This window comes from Limulus polyphemus, unplaced genomic scaffold (genome assembly GCF_000517525.1).
Source record: "Limulus polyphemus unplaced genomic scaffold, Limulus_polyphemus-2.1.2 Scaffold279, whole genome shotgun sequence".
NCBI lineage: Eukaryota > Metazoa > Arthropoda > Merostomata > Xiphosura > Limulidae > Limulus > Limulus polyphemus.
The window spans coordinates 675,533-692,379 of NW_013665889.1; the positions used below are offsets into that span (position 1 = coordinate 675,533).

The 16,847-nt window shown below is 30.9% G+C and overlaps 1 protein-coding gene across 6 annotated transcripts in view; it reads right to left on the reverse strand.

Moving 5' to 3' along the window:
- The window catches only part of LOC106456999 (Down syndrome cell adhesion molecule homolog), an 81,938-nt gene that overhangs the window by 62,914 nt on the left and 2,177 nt on the right, over positions 1-16,847 (reverse strand). Inside the window, exons 3-6 of one of the 6 annotated variants that reach the window (XM_022382798.1) lie at positions 16,325-16,444; positions 15,834-16,016; positions 12,939-13,343; positions 12,315-12,494 (exon numbers count right to left, since the gene is read on the reverse strand). In XM_022382798.1, coding sequence (XP_022238506.1) covers positions 12,315-12,494; positions 12,939-13,343; positions 15,834-16,016; positions 16,325-16,444 — 888 coding nt within the window. Of the gene's footprint in view, positions 1-3,082; positions 3,367-3,956; positions 4,183-7,395; positions 7,543-8,282; positions 8,403-9,844; positions 10,130-10,883; positions 11,211-12,314; positions 12,495-12,938; positions 13,344-15,095; positions 15,297-15,833; positions 16,017-16,324; positions 16,445-16,847 lie in introns of those variants that run through there. The other 5 variants (XM_022382806.1, XM_022382812.1, XM_022382804.1 and 2 more) reach the window with 5 other exon arrangements.

The following is a 16,847-nucleotide window of genomic DNA, read 5'->3' on the forward strand; positions in this document are numbered from 1 at the left end:
AGCCCTCGTGTAGCTTTGTGCGAAATTCCATTCAAACAAACAAACCATTTGAAATAATTCTCTTTCTAGTGGTAAGGTTTTAAATGATCTTTCAGACCTCAAACATGACGCTGGTCATTTAGAATGATCAATGTAATGAGAAAATGCCCAGGAAGCGTGTATGATTTGTCGAGAAGATCCGAAGTTCTTGAACTAAAGGCATAAAGAACGGGTAAAATACGACCATTTTTTGGAATTTGAGGAAAAGAAAAATGGGTAACTCTAGGTTTCGGGTAAGAGAACTTCGTATATTTAAGGAAATATCTTGATTATTTGTACTTGAGTGAAGATAAAAGAAGTTAATGACAAATTGTAATTCCTAAATATTCTTATTACAAAGACAAAAATACTCACACTGGACTCATAAAAATTGTGTATTAAAAACTGCTGTTTGTACAAATAAAATCATAAGTTCCAACCTCAATGTTTCTAAAAAGAAAATGACAACCTCAGATTTCAATGTAGAAACTGTTGTGAATCAGGTAATTGATTCCTTTAGAAATAATTGACATAGAAGATGCATCTTCAGCAGATATCCTCGTTTGTTATTTTTACCTGTCATCCCAAGTTTTTTTCATATTATCAAATAAATTTAGTTAAAACAGTCAGAAAGCATAAAAGTGATATTAAAGTACAATTTACATAGACAATGATACTTCAGGAAATGCGTATGCAATAGAATGTACGGGTTGCAAAAGCTGTTATATTGGTGAATGAAACAGACAACTTTCCACTCCTTTGCGGGGACATTTAAAATCTCAATCTTATGTTCTTGAACACATATCTAGGAACAGTCATTCTTTTGATCCTTCTAAGGTTAAATTCCTCAGCAGAGAAGACAACATTAACAGACGAAAAATAAAGGAAGCCCTGTTAATAAAAAACAAAACCCTATCCTTAACAAATACAAAGGTGTTCATTTATATACATTTTAATCTCTCTCTCTCTCTCTCTTGTGTATAGAACAAATTCAATAACTTAATTCACCCCTTACAGCTACATTTCTATATTTGAGAGTTCATTGATAAAATACTTTATGAGGTTTACAATTGCTAAATCACATGTTTTGTAGATTAGTATGTTTATATATATATATATATACTCACGTGATTCTCTCATTTCAAATTAAATTCTGATAACCTCGTTTCTTGTATCTCACCTGATGAATACCAGGTAAACCTTGTGGAACGTTATGACCAAAATAAACAAGTTTTATTCTGTACAACCGATAAAACATTTTGTGAAGTAGTTGTTCATGTCTTCAATACGAATGTAATTTAAACTGTAAAATATTCTTTGCAGTTTTTTGTTTCTATTGATAAGTTGTGACTTTAAATCGGATGTGATATTCAAGAATTGATAATTGTGAACAGAAATTTAGAAAAGTTTGGCAACATTTCAAAGCATGATTACAGTAGTCTTCCTTCTCACTGTAAAAATTTCCAAGACAAGATTTATGCATATACAAACTGTTCCTTGATTTGTTTTGAAAATATTATTACAAACGAAAGAAAAATTAAATCAGTATTAGATATTAATATTGGTTTATATTTATTATGTTAAAACTACTTTGCAATGAAATTATTGAAGAAAGGAAGACAAGTTCTCTTTCCGCACAACTGCACGTACTTCATTCACGTAATTAAAAACGTTATTTTTGTTGTGATTTCCAGTTGCTGCTTTTCTTATATTATCAACAGTGATGGTGAAATATTATAGAAAGTAATATTACTTTAAAATTATATAAACTGGTAAAACAGTTTCTGTTTCAAAGCTATATTTGCTGTAATCACTATGTCATCATTCACTATCAGAACCCAGTTCTATTCTCGCAGATACTTTTCCACTATCGATTCCATTCTATGTTTATACCATAGTTTTATTTGTCTGTCAGGTGAGGCCTAGAGGTTTAAATCCAAAGATTTATGATTCGACTCCCGTTGCCCAAAAAATACGTTTTGCACTTTAGGCCAGTGGGTGCGTTCTTAGAGTGACGGTCAAATACTACTATCTGATTAGAGTAGCCAAAAGTTGGAGATATATACTGTTTACTAGATGCCTTCCCAGTAGTCTATCAGTTCACAATTAGGAACGGCTGGCGTAGGTAGCCCTTGTGTAGCTTTGAGTGAATATACGAAACAAATAAATATACAACATTTATCTGTTCTGTACATGCGACACTAGTTGCTTTTGGCCTAGTTGTTTAATTAAAATTTAAAAATTCGAAAATATGTATATTTTGCTACCTTACACTTTATTTTCTTCTAATGCTAGTTTAAGAATCATTGTTTTAACTGGCTCCAAAACATTAAATTTAAGCATAATCTACTGAATTTTTGAATGTGGTTTTCTTCACTGGAGTAAAGACTGCAATTACAATACATTTTGGTGATTTGTTTTTATTTGAATGGAAACACAGATAAGAAAATCGCATATTGCAAACATCATTTCTCATTAATTAAACTCAATGCTTTGATTAAGAGTTGCAAAATATTATTTTTCAATCAAGCCTAAGCCCTTGAATTCTCAAAAAAGGGACAAAAATAGAATACAATCAGTCATCTATTGTGTTTTATTTTGCCAAAAATTGAGGAAGAAAATAATAGCGATAAAAACTTGGTCCTGTATTCAGAAGTTAGTTCGACATTTCAAGTTTAATTAAAATAATATATATTTATACGCGTTTAAAAACCTTAAACATATCTATCTGCAAGCAGCAAGAGTATCCAACTGATGGCATAGAGCAGAATGTCCATAGAGACTATTTGTAGTTGTTCTGTTACTCCTAATTAAGTCTAACTATAATTAACTCTATCTATTAGTGTAGAATTTAAGCAGCAATTATGATAGAAATTGTTACATAGTTGATTACAAGTTTTTTCACAATTCATACTTTATAAGTTGAGTGATCAGTTAAAGTTGGATCAGATGATTCCTGGTTATCCTTAAAAACGAACTTAAATCACACAAAAAATTAAGTGTATTAATTTGCCTCTACTCACATCAATATATCAGAAACATAAATTCTACAAAAATGTCTGACCTGTAACTTCCAAGTAAGACGAAAATTGAACCTGGGCACTTTCTTTCTTAGCCATACAGGTATAATTACCGGAGTCTTCAGCAACAACTGGATCAAAAACTAATATCGAATAATCACTGTGATTTTCAATCTGTAGCCTATTAGAAACTTCCTTCAAAGGAGCTTTATCTTTCAGCCAAGTAAAAGAAATGACTCCTCCAGCATCTTGTACAACACAAAATATTTTGGTATCTTTACCAACAGTAACGTTTTTGGGGAAGAAAACGGTAAAATAGCCAATCCATCTGAAACACAGAAATTAAAGCAATACAATACTATAAAATATACTTTACAGAACATTATTAATGTATAAAATTAAAATGAAATTTGATATAAAATAAGTTGTATGTAAAAAACCCATTTAACCCAAGTTTAAAATTGTAAACAAGTAAATATAACAATTAATTTTTCATGGGTAAGTAGTAGAGGCATCCTGCAAGTAAAGCATCATGGATAAGTTACAATAGACAAGTATGTAAGAGGAAATATAGTAAAGTACTTGAACTGGTGAATTCCCCTATCATCTTTAAATAAATTTTGCCAAAAATTAATTCATTTATCAGCTATAGATTTGATCATTTTTGCAAATCGCGCAAAATAACTAAGGTAATTTCGAATGTATAAATCAAAACATGTACACAAATGTCATCATCTAACTTCCTTTCATTACATATTTTGGCTAAAAAATATAATATTTATATTTCACTTTTTACATAATTATTTCGGAATATCAGATAAAATAATTCAATACTGTTTTAAGTACTCCTTATAATTCTATAAACGCATACCCCGCAATTCGAATTCAGTTATGAAAGATTAGCCTAGCAGGACTCACCAACATGGCCGAGAATAGTTCCAATACATATCTGCAACAAACTCAGTGTACCGACAAACATGGTTGATTGTAGTAAATACAATACCAGAGAATATTCTACAATACTGTTTATCGCTCACAAGAATTGCATATATCCAAACATCACTGTTCACTACACACTAAAACTACAATAATTTTCTTTTATGTATCCATTCGAATCATTTCGTCTAAAATACAATCATAACAAAGCATTTGCTACTGATCGTTCAGCCTACCACAGAATTCTATCTTCTTAACTACGCCCCCTGGTAGGGATTAATTAATGTATAGTTAGTGACGAAATTAAATATTTGTCCATTTTCTCATAATGATGTATTAGGGTTTATTAACACAACGAATGTTGCATTCACCAATTAACTTTTAAGGGAATCGTTTGATTCTAAAACTTACGCACCTATTTTAATTCTTAAAGCTCATGAGTTTAAACTTAAATAAGTAATAGTTTTAACCCATAAAGTATCTTCCGAAACAGTACATTAGCTCTGTTATGATATCAAAATGTTAAATTGGAAAACCTAAGATCTTTAAGTTTATTTTATTATTTAACGATTAATTCAAATTTATATAAAATTTCTCAACAGTTAAGCTAGATCAGAAAAATATACAATAGTCAATGAAATAAGATTATACTTCGAAAATTACTGAAATATGGTGGGTTCACATATGTATTCAGATTCATATCATGTGAAATTAAACACTTCTCATCAAAATAATACAGTTAATTGTACTTACCATACTTTCCATGGACATCAGAAATCAAAACCAATAATAATAATGTAAGAAAAGTCTGGATCCTTTATTTTGGTAGAAAACTCTTTTGTTCCTATTGTCCACAATGAAAAAATGTTTTTTTCTTCTTCTTCTATGAGTTACAGTGTTTCGAAACAAGTCATCTGTTGAGTACAATGACTACTAGTTTTCTTAGATTTATATGTAATTTGTAGTTAGATTAGTTTCAACCTATTTCAAACTTAGTTACATATCTTAAACATTCTATACTTGCCTCAACATCTTTACGCTTGACATCAAGCTAATAGTGATGTGATAATTAGCTCAAGAAAAAGACAAAAAATATATCCTAAAAGACACATGGAAAGTAAAAACACAAATTTGTGAATGAAATATCATCGACACGAGTTGTTTGTTGGTTCATATACCAAATAGTTTATTTCTAATTTGTTCTCACATATACCCTTGTCATTTCACATGTTCTTTATCCAACCGTTTGTCGAAAAAGTAGTACAATTAACATCAAACATGTTATCTGTTTTCAAATTTTTTCCTTCACATTCCATGTGCTCTTTATGCAACGGTTTGTTAACAACTTAGCACACACAACTATACCAAACTTAAGAACAGGTCAACTATATGATGTATGAACCATGTAACAAGTCATGCCGATGTACTTGAGTCACATATTTGTCGTTCTACATTTCGTATGTCTTTTACCATATTTATTCATTCACAAAGAGCAAATCAAGCTTAAGAATGTTAAGTCAAATCTTGTATCTAAAGGTATCAGCTACAGCTTATGTTATTCTATTTTCTTATATTAAGCTTAAGAAATGCAGGAGATTAGGCATTAAAAAATGTATTTAAATAAACTGCTTGTTATGCAGTCCAATAATATTACATTATCATTAATTATCTTTAAGCAACATATTTATAGATAATAAATCAATAAAGATAATGACACTTTTTAACAACGAATATGTTCTAAGTTTAAAGTGAAAAGATGAAACTCTACCTGAAACATAAGTTTTTCATTTTATCAAGAACACTCACCTTCTATATGAAAACTGCACATTTCCCTTCAGTGGCAGTATAAAGTACTGCTTTAACTAATATCCAAATCATAAAGTCTGCTGCATTTTTATTCCTTCCTCTCAAATAGAAAACGCTAAAGAAACTGTTAAATGAAATATTCAGTTTGTAAACCTAACTTTTTTCCATCAGGTTTCCATTTTAAAAAAGTCTCGCCCCCCATTGGCACAGCGGTATGTCTGCGGACTTACAACGCTAGAAACCGGGTTCCGATACCTGTGGTGGGTAGAGCACAGATAGCCAGTTGTGTAGCTTTGTGTATAAATTCAAACAAACAAAAAAGTCCCCTTTCTATCACATTTGTTCTATATTTATGTGTATAGTAATTATCATTAAATATGGTAAAAAAGGTTTTATTTTTTAACAAATCATTCGAGATATTTCGATATCCCAAGACAAAAAGAATACAATAGCTGTAAAATACCTCGAATCATTTAACACAACCCAAAATATCAGCATCGATATGATAACTGAACAAAGTAGATATATCATGTCTAACGTTTCGTTTACAACGCATTAACGTCTTCAATATTTCTTTTGGTCAATAGAGAAAGACAGCAAATCTGTTTTATATGTACAAATTATACTATTACGTTATAAGAACTTTGAAATGAATCGTGTACTGATGGAAGGAATATTTATGACGTTGAGGATAAAAGGAATTCAGATTTAATTGCAGAAAAAATCTATGAAGAGATCGGCAAAATAAGTACGGTTTGATTTTATAAAAATATGGAGGCCTTAGATGGTCCAAAAAAATTGTTTATCGTCCGAGTGCTTTATTATTCCTTGATTTTAGTTAAGGTTTTGATATATGTTTTTATGAGTTTAAATTCAACGGTCTAATTGAGTTACAAATGATGAAGATAGCGTAAGTCTACAGATTTACAACGCTAAAATCAGCGGTGGACACAGCAGATAGCCCAATGTGGCTTTGCTATATAAACACACACACACACAAATACTGAAGAATACACATATCTGTAACTTCACATAAAAATATTTAAAAAACACGGAATACAAAAACCTATTGTAGCAATGGCCTTACATCTTAATTGCGCAACAACAACAACAAAATAACTTTTTTTAAGAAGATCAGTTGTACAAGAATACAAGTTGGCTTTATTTATATTTTCTATTCCTTTCAACTTAGTGTCCCAAACTCTGTATCTTAAGTTTCATGGTTCGCGTCCTTTTGTCGCAAAAAATGGTGCTCCGCATTTTGGATCCCTGGTGCGTTATAAGAGTGGCGTTTAAATCGCGCTATTCGATTAGAGCATCCAAGGAGTTGGCGATGGGTTACTGTTGGCTAGCTGCCTTCCTTCAAATCTATCAGCACAAAACTGGGGACGGTTAACACAGACATCTTTTATGTACATTTACACGTAAGAAAACAAACATACTCACGTTCATTGACATTTAATCTGACATCTAAAATGTTTTAACATTGATATTTGTAGTTTGTACAAAAAATAAACATATTTGGTACTTTTGCTCTTTCTGTACCAAAGTATCTGTTGACAAATATTAATTATAATAACAACGTAAAAGACCTTATATGTTTTAATATTCGTACCAAGTACATCAATCAATATTTGTTTTTTCAGTGGAATTCCAACTCCATTGTCGGCCAAACAAAAATATTGTCCTGCATCTTTGATTTGAACTTCAGTTATTACCAAGGTGCCATTTTCCATCACCTGCATCCGCCCTGTAGTTTCTTCTGAAATTGTTAATGCCGCTGATGTAAACTGCAATATTTCCTACTGTTTACTTAAAAAAATAACAAAGTTTTATAAAGCATGTTAGATAGATAGGAATATATCTGTGAAGTGTTGCACATTTCGGTATTACATGAATTATACAAATATAAATTCCAGTAAACTTTAACAAACTTAATTTATATTGCTCTTTTACTTTTGTAATTTACCTCTTTCAGTGAATTCTCTAATCAAACAGGAATATTATAATGCTTATTATATAAAGGCATTACTATAAATTCTTAAGGTTTAATTGATATTAAAATACAAGAGTAATGTTAACGGAACTGTTACAAACAATAAATCAGTGAAACAGATAGGAATAAGGATTCACGTATCGACCTCTGGTGATGGTGTTTATATTTCATTTTATTTCTTCAGATAGTTTTTAAATCTTTCTACTGACAGTCATGTTCAACCTCACGAAAGTATGTATTCATTTTGTAGATTATTTTTCTCTTTATCGAATACAGTAAAAATTCTAATCAGGTTCCTTTGTTCAAAAATTAAATTCATCCCAGAATCACTATCAAGCACTTACGTCAAAGTATTAAACCTTAAAAAATTCATTGTTTTCCAAATTTCCATCTGTATGTTACTCAGTCTTGATAAATTTATCTTGATAAAAATGATAAATTTTAGACAGAATATTAAAATGCTAGTAACAAGCACTTACTTCTAGAAAGAATTCTCTCAAACTTACGGTTTCTCTTTTCCCACCATACAGATGGTTTAGGATATCCTTCAGCTTTACAGTGAATAAGAAGTTTGGTTCCTTTGATGATATTTGAGTTCTTTGGTTCAAATGTCCATCGAGGAGCAACTATAAGCCAAAATATTTTAAAATATCATATACAGTATTTTTCTGATCATAATTAAGCTTGAATAGCTCATTTGTGTATGTTTCTACGTAAATATTTCAATTTCAGTAAAATATCAAGTTTGATCAAATAATGCTTTCAGCGTCCATTATCTTTTTTACATTACAAAACATATCGACAAAACACAACATTCATACAGAATGATTTGTTTGGGGGTGTTCCGTTCTGGCTTTCTTTATACTTTACAGCCAGATATAACACTTTATCCTCACATCTTGAATATAGCTTAACAGTTCGGAAACTTTCATAATCTACGCCTGTTTAAACATAAAAGATGTCTAATAGAACTTTAGTACATTATAAAATACCTACGTTTGATACGCTAAATACGTAACGACATTCTGAAAATTCTTTAAAATAATTGGCAGATCAATTATTTATATAATAGAAGTAACCAGGTTTTATAGTTTGTATATATATATATATATATATATATATATATAACGTTGTTCAGCATAGAACTACTTATATGTCAGTGGTGTACTTTAAAGAAATCCAAGAATCATTATTGTTGACTTTTTTTAGGATTAAAAGTCACTGAAAACTTATGAACTAAAAGAAATTTATATTACAAAACAATTGTCTAGATTTGCATACATCTTTTTATAATGTTTATAATTTTTTCTCTAGCATCTTAATAACTTTGACTAATGTATTTCTTGAGCTTGAGAGAATTCAACCATAGTTGTTCTAATGAATATAATAAGAAATGTTCGTAAAAATGAACCTCACGTTGACTTATACTTTATGAAAATTTCTGGGCAATATTTTTGTTGCTTTTGGCCCTATCATCTAATATAAAATTTAATATTTCGGTAAAGGATCAAGACCTGATCAAATTAATAGGTAGGTACATAAAGACAAACAGGATATCATCCAAAATTCATAATAGTAATAATAGATCATTTCTATTTTGGTTTGGTTTGTTTGGAATTTCGCGCAAATCTACACGAGGGCTAATTTAGCAGTGAAAGACTATAGTGAAGGCAACTAGTCATCATCACCCACCGCCAACTCTTGGGCTACTCTTTTACCAACGGATAGTTGGATTGACTGACACATTATAACGCCCCCACGGCTGAAAAGACGAGCATGTTTGATGGGATGGGGATTCGAACCCGCGATCCTCAGATTGCGAGTCAAGCGTCCTAATCACCTGGCCATGCCCGACCATTTTCTATTTTGACTGCCTTCAATTTTGCTAAAGTATACTTCAAACAAACTGAGATTATGAAGTTGTCCTGCACCAAACCTAAATATGCATTTACATCTCCTACTGCTACTGCTAGCCGTACTACTAGAATATCAATATTCCATATGCGCCATGTTAATTATGTTATATTCCAACTCAAAACAATGTTAACTGTTCAATGAATGCAATTACCTTTAACGTAGAGCTCCGTTGAAAAGCTAACTGATCCTCCTTTACTCTTGACTTTGCATGTATAGTTTCCTTGGTCCAACAAGGTAACAGGGTCAATCACAAGCACTGAAAATTTCTCATCAGTGAGTACACGTTTGTTTTTGTCCTGAATGTCTAGATTAACGCTGTCCTTCAACCACTCAAAACGAAAAGGTGCTATTCCTGTGTCAACAGCACACATGACCTGGTATCCCTTACCTAAAGTGATATTTTTAGGAAATGCAAAGGGTTTTATACTTGTAAAAGCTGAAAAAAAGAAAAGACACAAAGTTAACCACAATTTAACACAGATTAGTGAATCAAAATATTAAAATACCATAATACTTTGCAAATACAAATAAAATTGCAGTCACTGATCAACCTCAATATATGATTTATATCTGATTTTTAAAAATTATTGTTCATTTAAAAAGGACATAAAGTAAAAAATGTAATATGGAGAAATAAATATCCATTTTTATCTTCTGGTGAGTTTCTTCTCCTTGTTTTCAATAAGTTTTAAATTTCTCTCTTTCTGTTAAAGACACGTTCAACTTCATGAAAGTATATAAAATTAACTCTTTTCTTCAGTTTGTTAATCAGTTTTCTTTGTTGAGTAAGTAAATAAAGCCTTTGTTCAAAATTTACATTATCGTGATTTTTGGCCCCTCCAGCGGCAAATTTTCAGGCTTACGACGCTAAAAATCGAGTTTCAATACTGGTGCTGGGCAGAGCACAGATAGCCCATTGTATGGCTCTGCGCTTAACAACAACAAAAGCAAATCCTCATTTATGTCCAAGCTGTTAGGATCTCACAAATTCTACACAAAAGATTAAAGTCCTCATTTGTACTAGAAACGAATTTATATAATAAATACATAAAAGAGAGTAAAACCACCAGAGAAAATAGGGGGGGAAAGGATAAACAGTTTTGTTTAGTCAGAGTTACGGGAATTTCAGTGATATTCTGCAAATGGCAGATATTGTTATTAAATATATTAACAAATGTAACATGACTTACCTTTTCCTTGAAGTAAAAGAAACATGATGAAGAGACAGACAACTTCAATCTTTACTGTCATCATTTCTTCTCTAATTCGCGAAAAGCACATCTGCTCTATTAAACACTTCGGTTCATTATTTCTATAATGGCGTCGACAAACTTGTAATCGAAGAAAGGGAGAATTTAGTTAACTATACGCAATAGTTTCCCATTTTAGTTGGAACTCGAATACGCAATACTAAATCTCCAGAGTAAAACAGATACCATCAACTGAACCCATAAACAACTCTTCTGAAATCAAACTATAATCGTTGTTATATGAGTGTCGTCTATTGAAACCTAGCGTTACCCCCATATGCACAAACCCTAAAGATGGCTGCTACTATATTTCAGCGTTTTGCGTGCCCCGCAGCGGAGAAAGAAAATCACTCAAATACAACAAGCATTTAAACTCAGTCAACAACTCCTTTCTCTATATGGAATTTTTTGTTGGCATACATCTTTCCTTTTCTGATTTTCTCGAATAAAAGGGCATATTTCAAAATACAAAACAACACAACAAATGAATAAACTGTTATTCAGTAAAGATAAGTATACAATTATATATATTCGCTCATTTTGAAAGAATAACAAGATATCATATGAGATTTGCAAAAGAAAAATCTGATATGCAAATGTGTAGAATGTTAAGAAAAATGTAAGTGATATTATATTAATTACGTTTTCCTTATTTTTTTCCCAAACTGGTTCCTTCATTAGAATGGGAAACTTATGAAAAATAAGAGTATTGTTACTTTGAAGCACATAATATAGGAAAGATTATTCCTAGAGAAATAGTTTTAACTAAATATTATATACTAAATTTAATGATATCATACCATTTTGGTTTCATTAGTATTTTACGAGAGAGTTCAGAGATTATAGAACCATTCTAATTTATTACAAAATAAGCATCACGCCAGAAAAATTGGACAAATATTCGTTCCTACAGTAGGGCATACAACAGTGTTTTTCGTTGCAGGTACAAAGCAGTGTATTTATTTTCAAACTTAGAATATCGGAAACGAGTGTTTCTGATCTGAATAACTAACTCGCATTCAAATAACAATAAAATAGCAAAATATAGTATCTCGAATAATACCTGTTATGAAAAACAAAGGTGGAAAACAGCCATTTGTATGAGTAACCTGCTTGATATCTCCTTTAATATATTCAGACGAAATTTTGTAATTAGTGTAGAGGATTTAAAATGAAATAGTATTTATTTAATTTTCTTAGGATTGTTTGTGGTGTAAAAGTTTGAAAATTACCGTTTTGAATGTATTATTTAACCACTAAATAACTGCATTTTTCTTTTACTGTTTTTGGAACTTTATTGGGTTAACATGCTTTTTGTAAAACGATGCTACATAATTTGGAGTTAAGTATTTAAATACAGTTCTTCCCTACCACTGATTCTAATAACTGCAGTTTGTCGAAGATCCCTTCCAATGCCATTGCTTACAACACAAGAATATTCTCCTTCATCCTGCTTCTGGGAATTCCGTATTCGAAGAGTGCCATTCTCAAATATCTTCCATTTTGTCCTCGGATTTGTGATAGAGGATGAAAATTTTATGAAGGAATTTCCTTAAAAGAACAATAATAAATGCATCCATATTATGTTAGCTAACTTGTATTTTTAAATACGTTTATGGTAAACAAACATTTATTTGTTTAAGTTTTTACATAGAAATAATATTCTTTCCGCAAGTATTTACTGCAAGAACTATAACTGGGATCAAAACAATTTAAGCGATTCTGGATTTAGTTCTAACAAATAAAAACATCAGACATATTTGATAAATTTGGGCCTTAATTTTGGATTTTATTATGAAATTGTATCATATATGTATATTAATTAAAACGAAAAATCCTGCTTTGCTATCAATAAGGATAAGAATGATTCAGATTTTGTTAACCTCTCGTTCATTATATTTATAAAGAACTCAAAAACGTTGAACATCACACAGCAATTTCGAATATTTATCACACACATTTTATTTATTATTTCCAATACGCTGGTAAACCTACCTCTTTTTATAAACCATTTAACAGAGGGCTGAGGAGAACCTCTGGTTAAACAGTCTAGATAAACATCAGAATTTTTTCCTACAATTTTGTCGGTTGTTTTTTTTATCCATACTGGAGCACCTTTCAAATTCAGAGCGACAGTAAATTGACTTATGCCACCGGGACTCTCAACCTGACAAGTATAATTTCCATTATCTTCAATTTGGGCATTACTTAATTCTAAGGCTGAGTAATCAATGTTGTTTGTAATGTAGACTCTTTCTCTTGCATCAGTCAAATCTTCACCATTTTTCATCCATTTAAAACTCAACTGTTTTGTCTCGATCTGAACCGCACAAAATACTTTAGCATATCCTCCAACAGTCATGTTTTGCGGAAAGGAGAATGGCATGATAGTTGGAATCTCTAAAAAATAAAACATTTTATGTAACATAGGTGTCTCATTTCTAAGAAAATATTTATACCATTGACATTTACTTGTGAAAAGACATTTGCAGTTCTGAACCTCTTACGTGTAACTTGTTTTAATATGTCTTATAAAGTTATAAAATATATTTCTACTACTATTTAGAGCAGGGAGTTCCTACGCTAGCTGTAATTGCATGATAACCCCTATTTCGTCTTCGAAATCGATCATTTGCTTATTTGCTGTTCTGGTTGCAGTTTTTGTTCTTGTTCTCCACAGTTTAGCGGTAATGTTACCTGATGGTAGAATGGTGATGAAAATACATGCAAATGACTTTGAAGAAAGCACAGACTGTCGAGCTGTCCAAATAGTGAAAACCAGAAACAAAAAGATGAGAAGTGGCCCATTTTGTTTAACCAGTTAGTGCTAGGAAGGTTGTGGACATGCTATCAATAAACTTGAATAAGTTCGTGGAGTGTTAACAAAGGATGTTATTACAACACAACATCATAGTTGCGAATCGTTCATGGACTCAGTATGAATTTTAAGACAGCACCTAGAGCGCTTATTAGTTACTATGAAATAAGAAGTAGGTTTCAATATTCAGTTGTAAGAACCACACAATCTGTATTGCTTTTTTTATTTTTGTTAAGATAACCGAAATTAGCAACAATACTATTGACCGCATGTAATCTTAACACGTCCATTAATGTTTCATATATTTATCAATGGTTCATTAATTTGAGTTTGTAAAGCTAAAAGTAAACAGCTAAAAGTGCAGTGCAACTTCATTCAATATGACAGTTTTGAGTTGTAAATTGGTTATCGGATGGATGGGAGTAAAGATGTTGTTTCCAAAGAGCAGGTTCATTATTCTGTGACAAATTATATTGACGACCTTTCGTATATGTAATTAGACCACACTTTGTCTGATGTCCAGTGTTATATTCTTAGATTTCTGATGGATTACTTTGAACAAGAAGTCATATAAGTTTTTAATTAGTTAGCGAAGTCCCAAGTTCTATTTGTTCATTTGATTAAAAACGAATTTAAAGGTATACCCCTTCTTTTTTTCTTACTATAGTAAACCTTCGATTATTAACTACTGACGTTTTCTTCAGCTCTATAACTTTCGACTCCTGTAACTTATATTTTGCTGTTTTCAGTAAACGGACAATGACCAGAAACTACGAACTTTGGCATGATAACTATCAACGGTAACAGTTGGTAATACAGGTTTTATATGATATGCATGATGAAATTTGTTTTAAGTCTAAGCATGTTTTACTAACATACAAACACTAAAATTAAGCAAACTTTGAAAGTATTTTCAAGAAATGGAAAGAAGTAAATTAATTTGAAATTTCTATTTACTAAGAGAAAGTGAACATACCGTCATATGCATTATATTAAATAACTACAAATTACACAATAAATTTTATGGATGTTCGTATGACAGCAGTGATATACAAAACACATCTTACACAGTAGTAAACGTATATACTTAGGTAAATACACAGTAATAAATATACTTATATATATATATATGTGTGTGTGTGTGTGTGTGTGTATATAAACACTTATTCAAATACAGCCACTTAAATACATAATTATACAATAAAATTACATTTTTTTTCTTTTAAAATACTCTAATTTACTCACTTCGATTCTAATGTAATTATCTTATTTTATAATTTTGTAACTTAGCTATATAACTAAACTTGTTCAATTCTTCGAATTTAAATGCTTACCTTTTGCTGGGGCTGCAACTAGCAGCAAAGCAGACGCCATTAACACAGCCTTTTGGATCGTTTCGAACTCCATTGCTTAGCACGTTGCAACCAACCGAACACAGACTCTTAGATTCTCAATAAGACTTCAGTACCAACCTTGTTGGAGTGATAAATTTGAAATTCTCTAAAAAATTTAAAATTTCATTTATAAGAGGTAAATTCAAAACTTTTCAAAATATCATTGCCTAATGATATTTCCCCCTTGGCAACCATCTGTCAGAGAATTATACATACTGGTTCACTAAACAAAGCAAAGGGCTTCTTTTTGACGGTAGCACCACCAACCGGAATCAAATAGTCTACTTTTGATTATCATAAATAACGTTGGTTAGAAATAAAATCGTAAAGAGGATATTTATTAGACGTTATATGCAACAGTGATTATATACTATGTTCCCAAGCATAAAGCATTACAACTAAATATTAATTTGTTGAACATATCATTGATAAATTCAAAACATATATATATTGAAACACGCATAATGTTTTCATCATTTCTTGATCAGTTTCAAAGGTTTGCATTCTTTGGGCCTTGAACAAATCCAAGAATGAACAAGAACTTATTTCTTTGTAAGGTCTCATGCTAGTGTCTCTAAAAACGTTTCAGGAAAAATTTGTAAGTATAGATTTTAATAACAATTATAGCAATAATAAAAATGAATCTGTTTATTTCCAGATCAATGTATAAGAATTTACCTATAACAGTTACTCTGACAGTTTTGAGTAGTGGTTCAGCAACACCGTTGTCTGCTGTGCATATATAATTTCCTTCATCTTTTTCTGTCGTTCTTTTAACCTCTAGAACTGCCTTTCCATCATACGAAACATTCAACTTTTCTTCAGACAACTTTGTCGCAGAAAGATTGTCCAAGGAAGATTCTATATTTTGAGAAATGCATTTTATCACTTTTTTGTTATTTTAATCTTTAGATGCAAAAACCCTTTTTCAGTTCCTACTTTTAATCCAGGAATTAGAACAGTCAAGAGTATGAGGAGGCCTTTCAACATCAATTGCATAACTGAATTAGTTTCAGTGTGTATATTTTTAATTAATGGAGTTATTTATATTTTTTTTTACTTTAATATTCCTCAAATTACAATATTTAAGAAAGCGAAACGTACAATTAACATCAATACACTAACCAAAAACACACTAAGGAAATGATAATTAGTTACTTTTTCCCTACCTATATTTCGTGTCCATCTAACAGTGGGAATAGGGTAACCAGTGGCCGAACACTCTAAACGTAGATGCGAAAGTTGCTTTATCCTAACATCCACAGGTTCATGTTTCCACTTTGGTGATGCTTGTATATAAACAAAACAAAACTATAAATCGCAGCATCTAAGAAAACTAAATGGCTCTTTTCTAATATATATACCTATCGCGCCAAACTAATGCTAAGAACAATTAGTAAAGAAAAGAAAAGCTTAAACATCCTTAGAAAACCAGTAGTAGAGATTGAAATTTTTCATTCAACAGCTTAACGAAGAATTAGATGCAAATCATACAATACTAATTATCTAATTTATTTAGTGCATATTGGTATATAGAAGACATTTTAGTACTAGAAATAAACGACCTTATAACACCAAATTGTTGATTTTATTTAATTAGACACTCAACGTTTCGCTTTACAGCTTCTTCTGGAGCTTTTTCAAGCTGTGTACTATCACTTACGGTTTGTGTTTTAGTGGAACGCTCCTGAA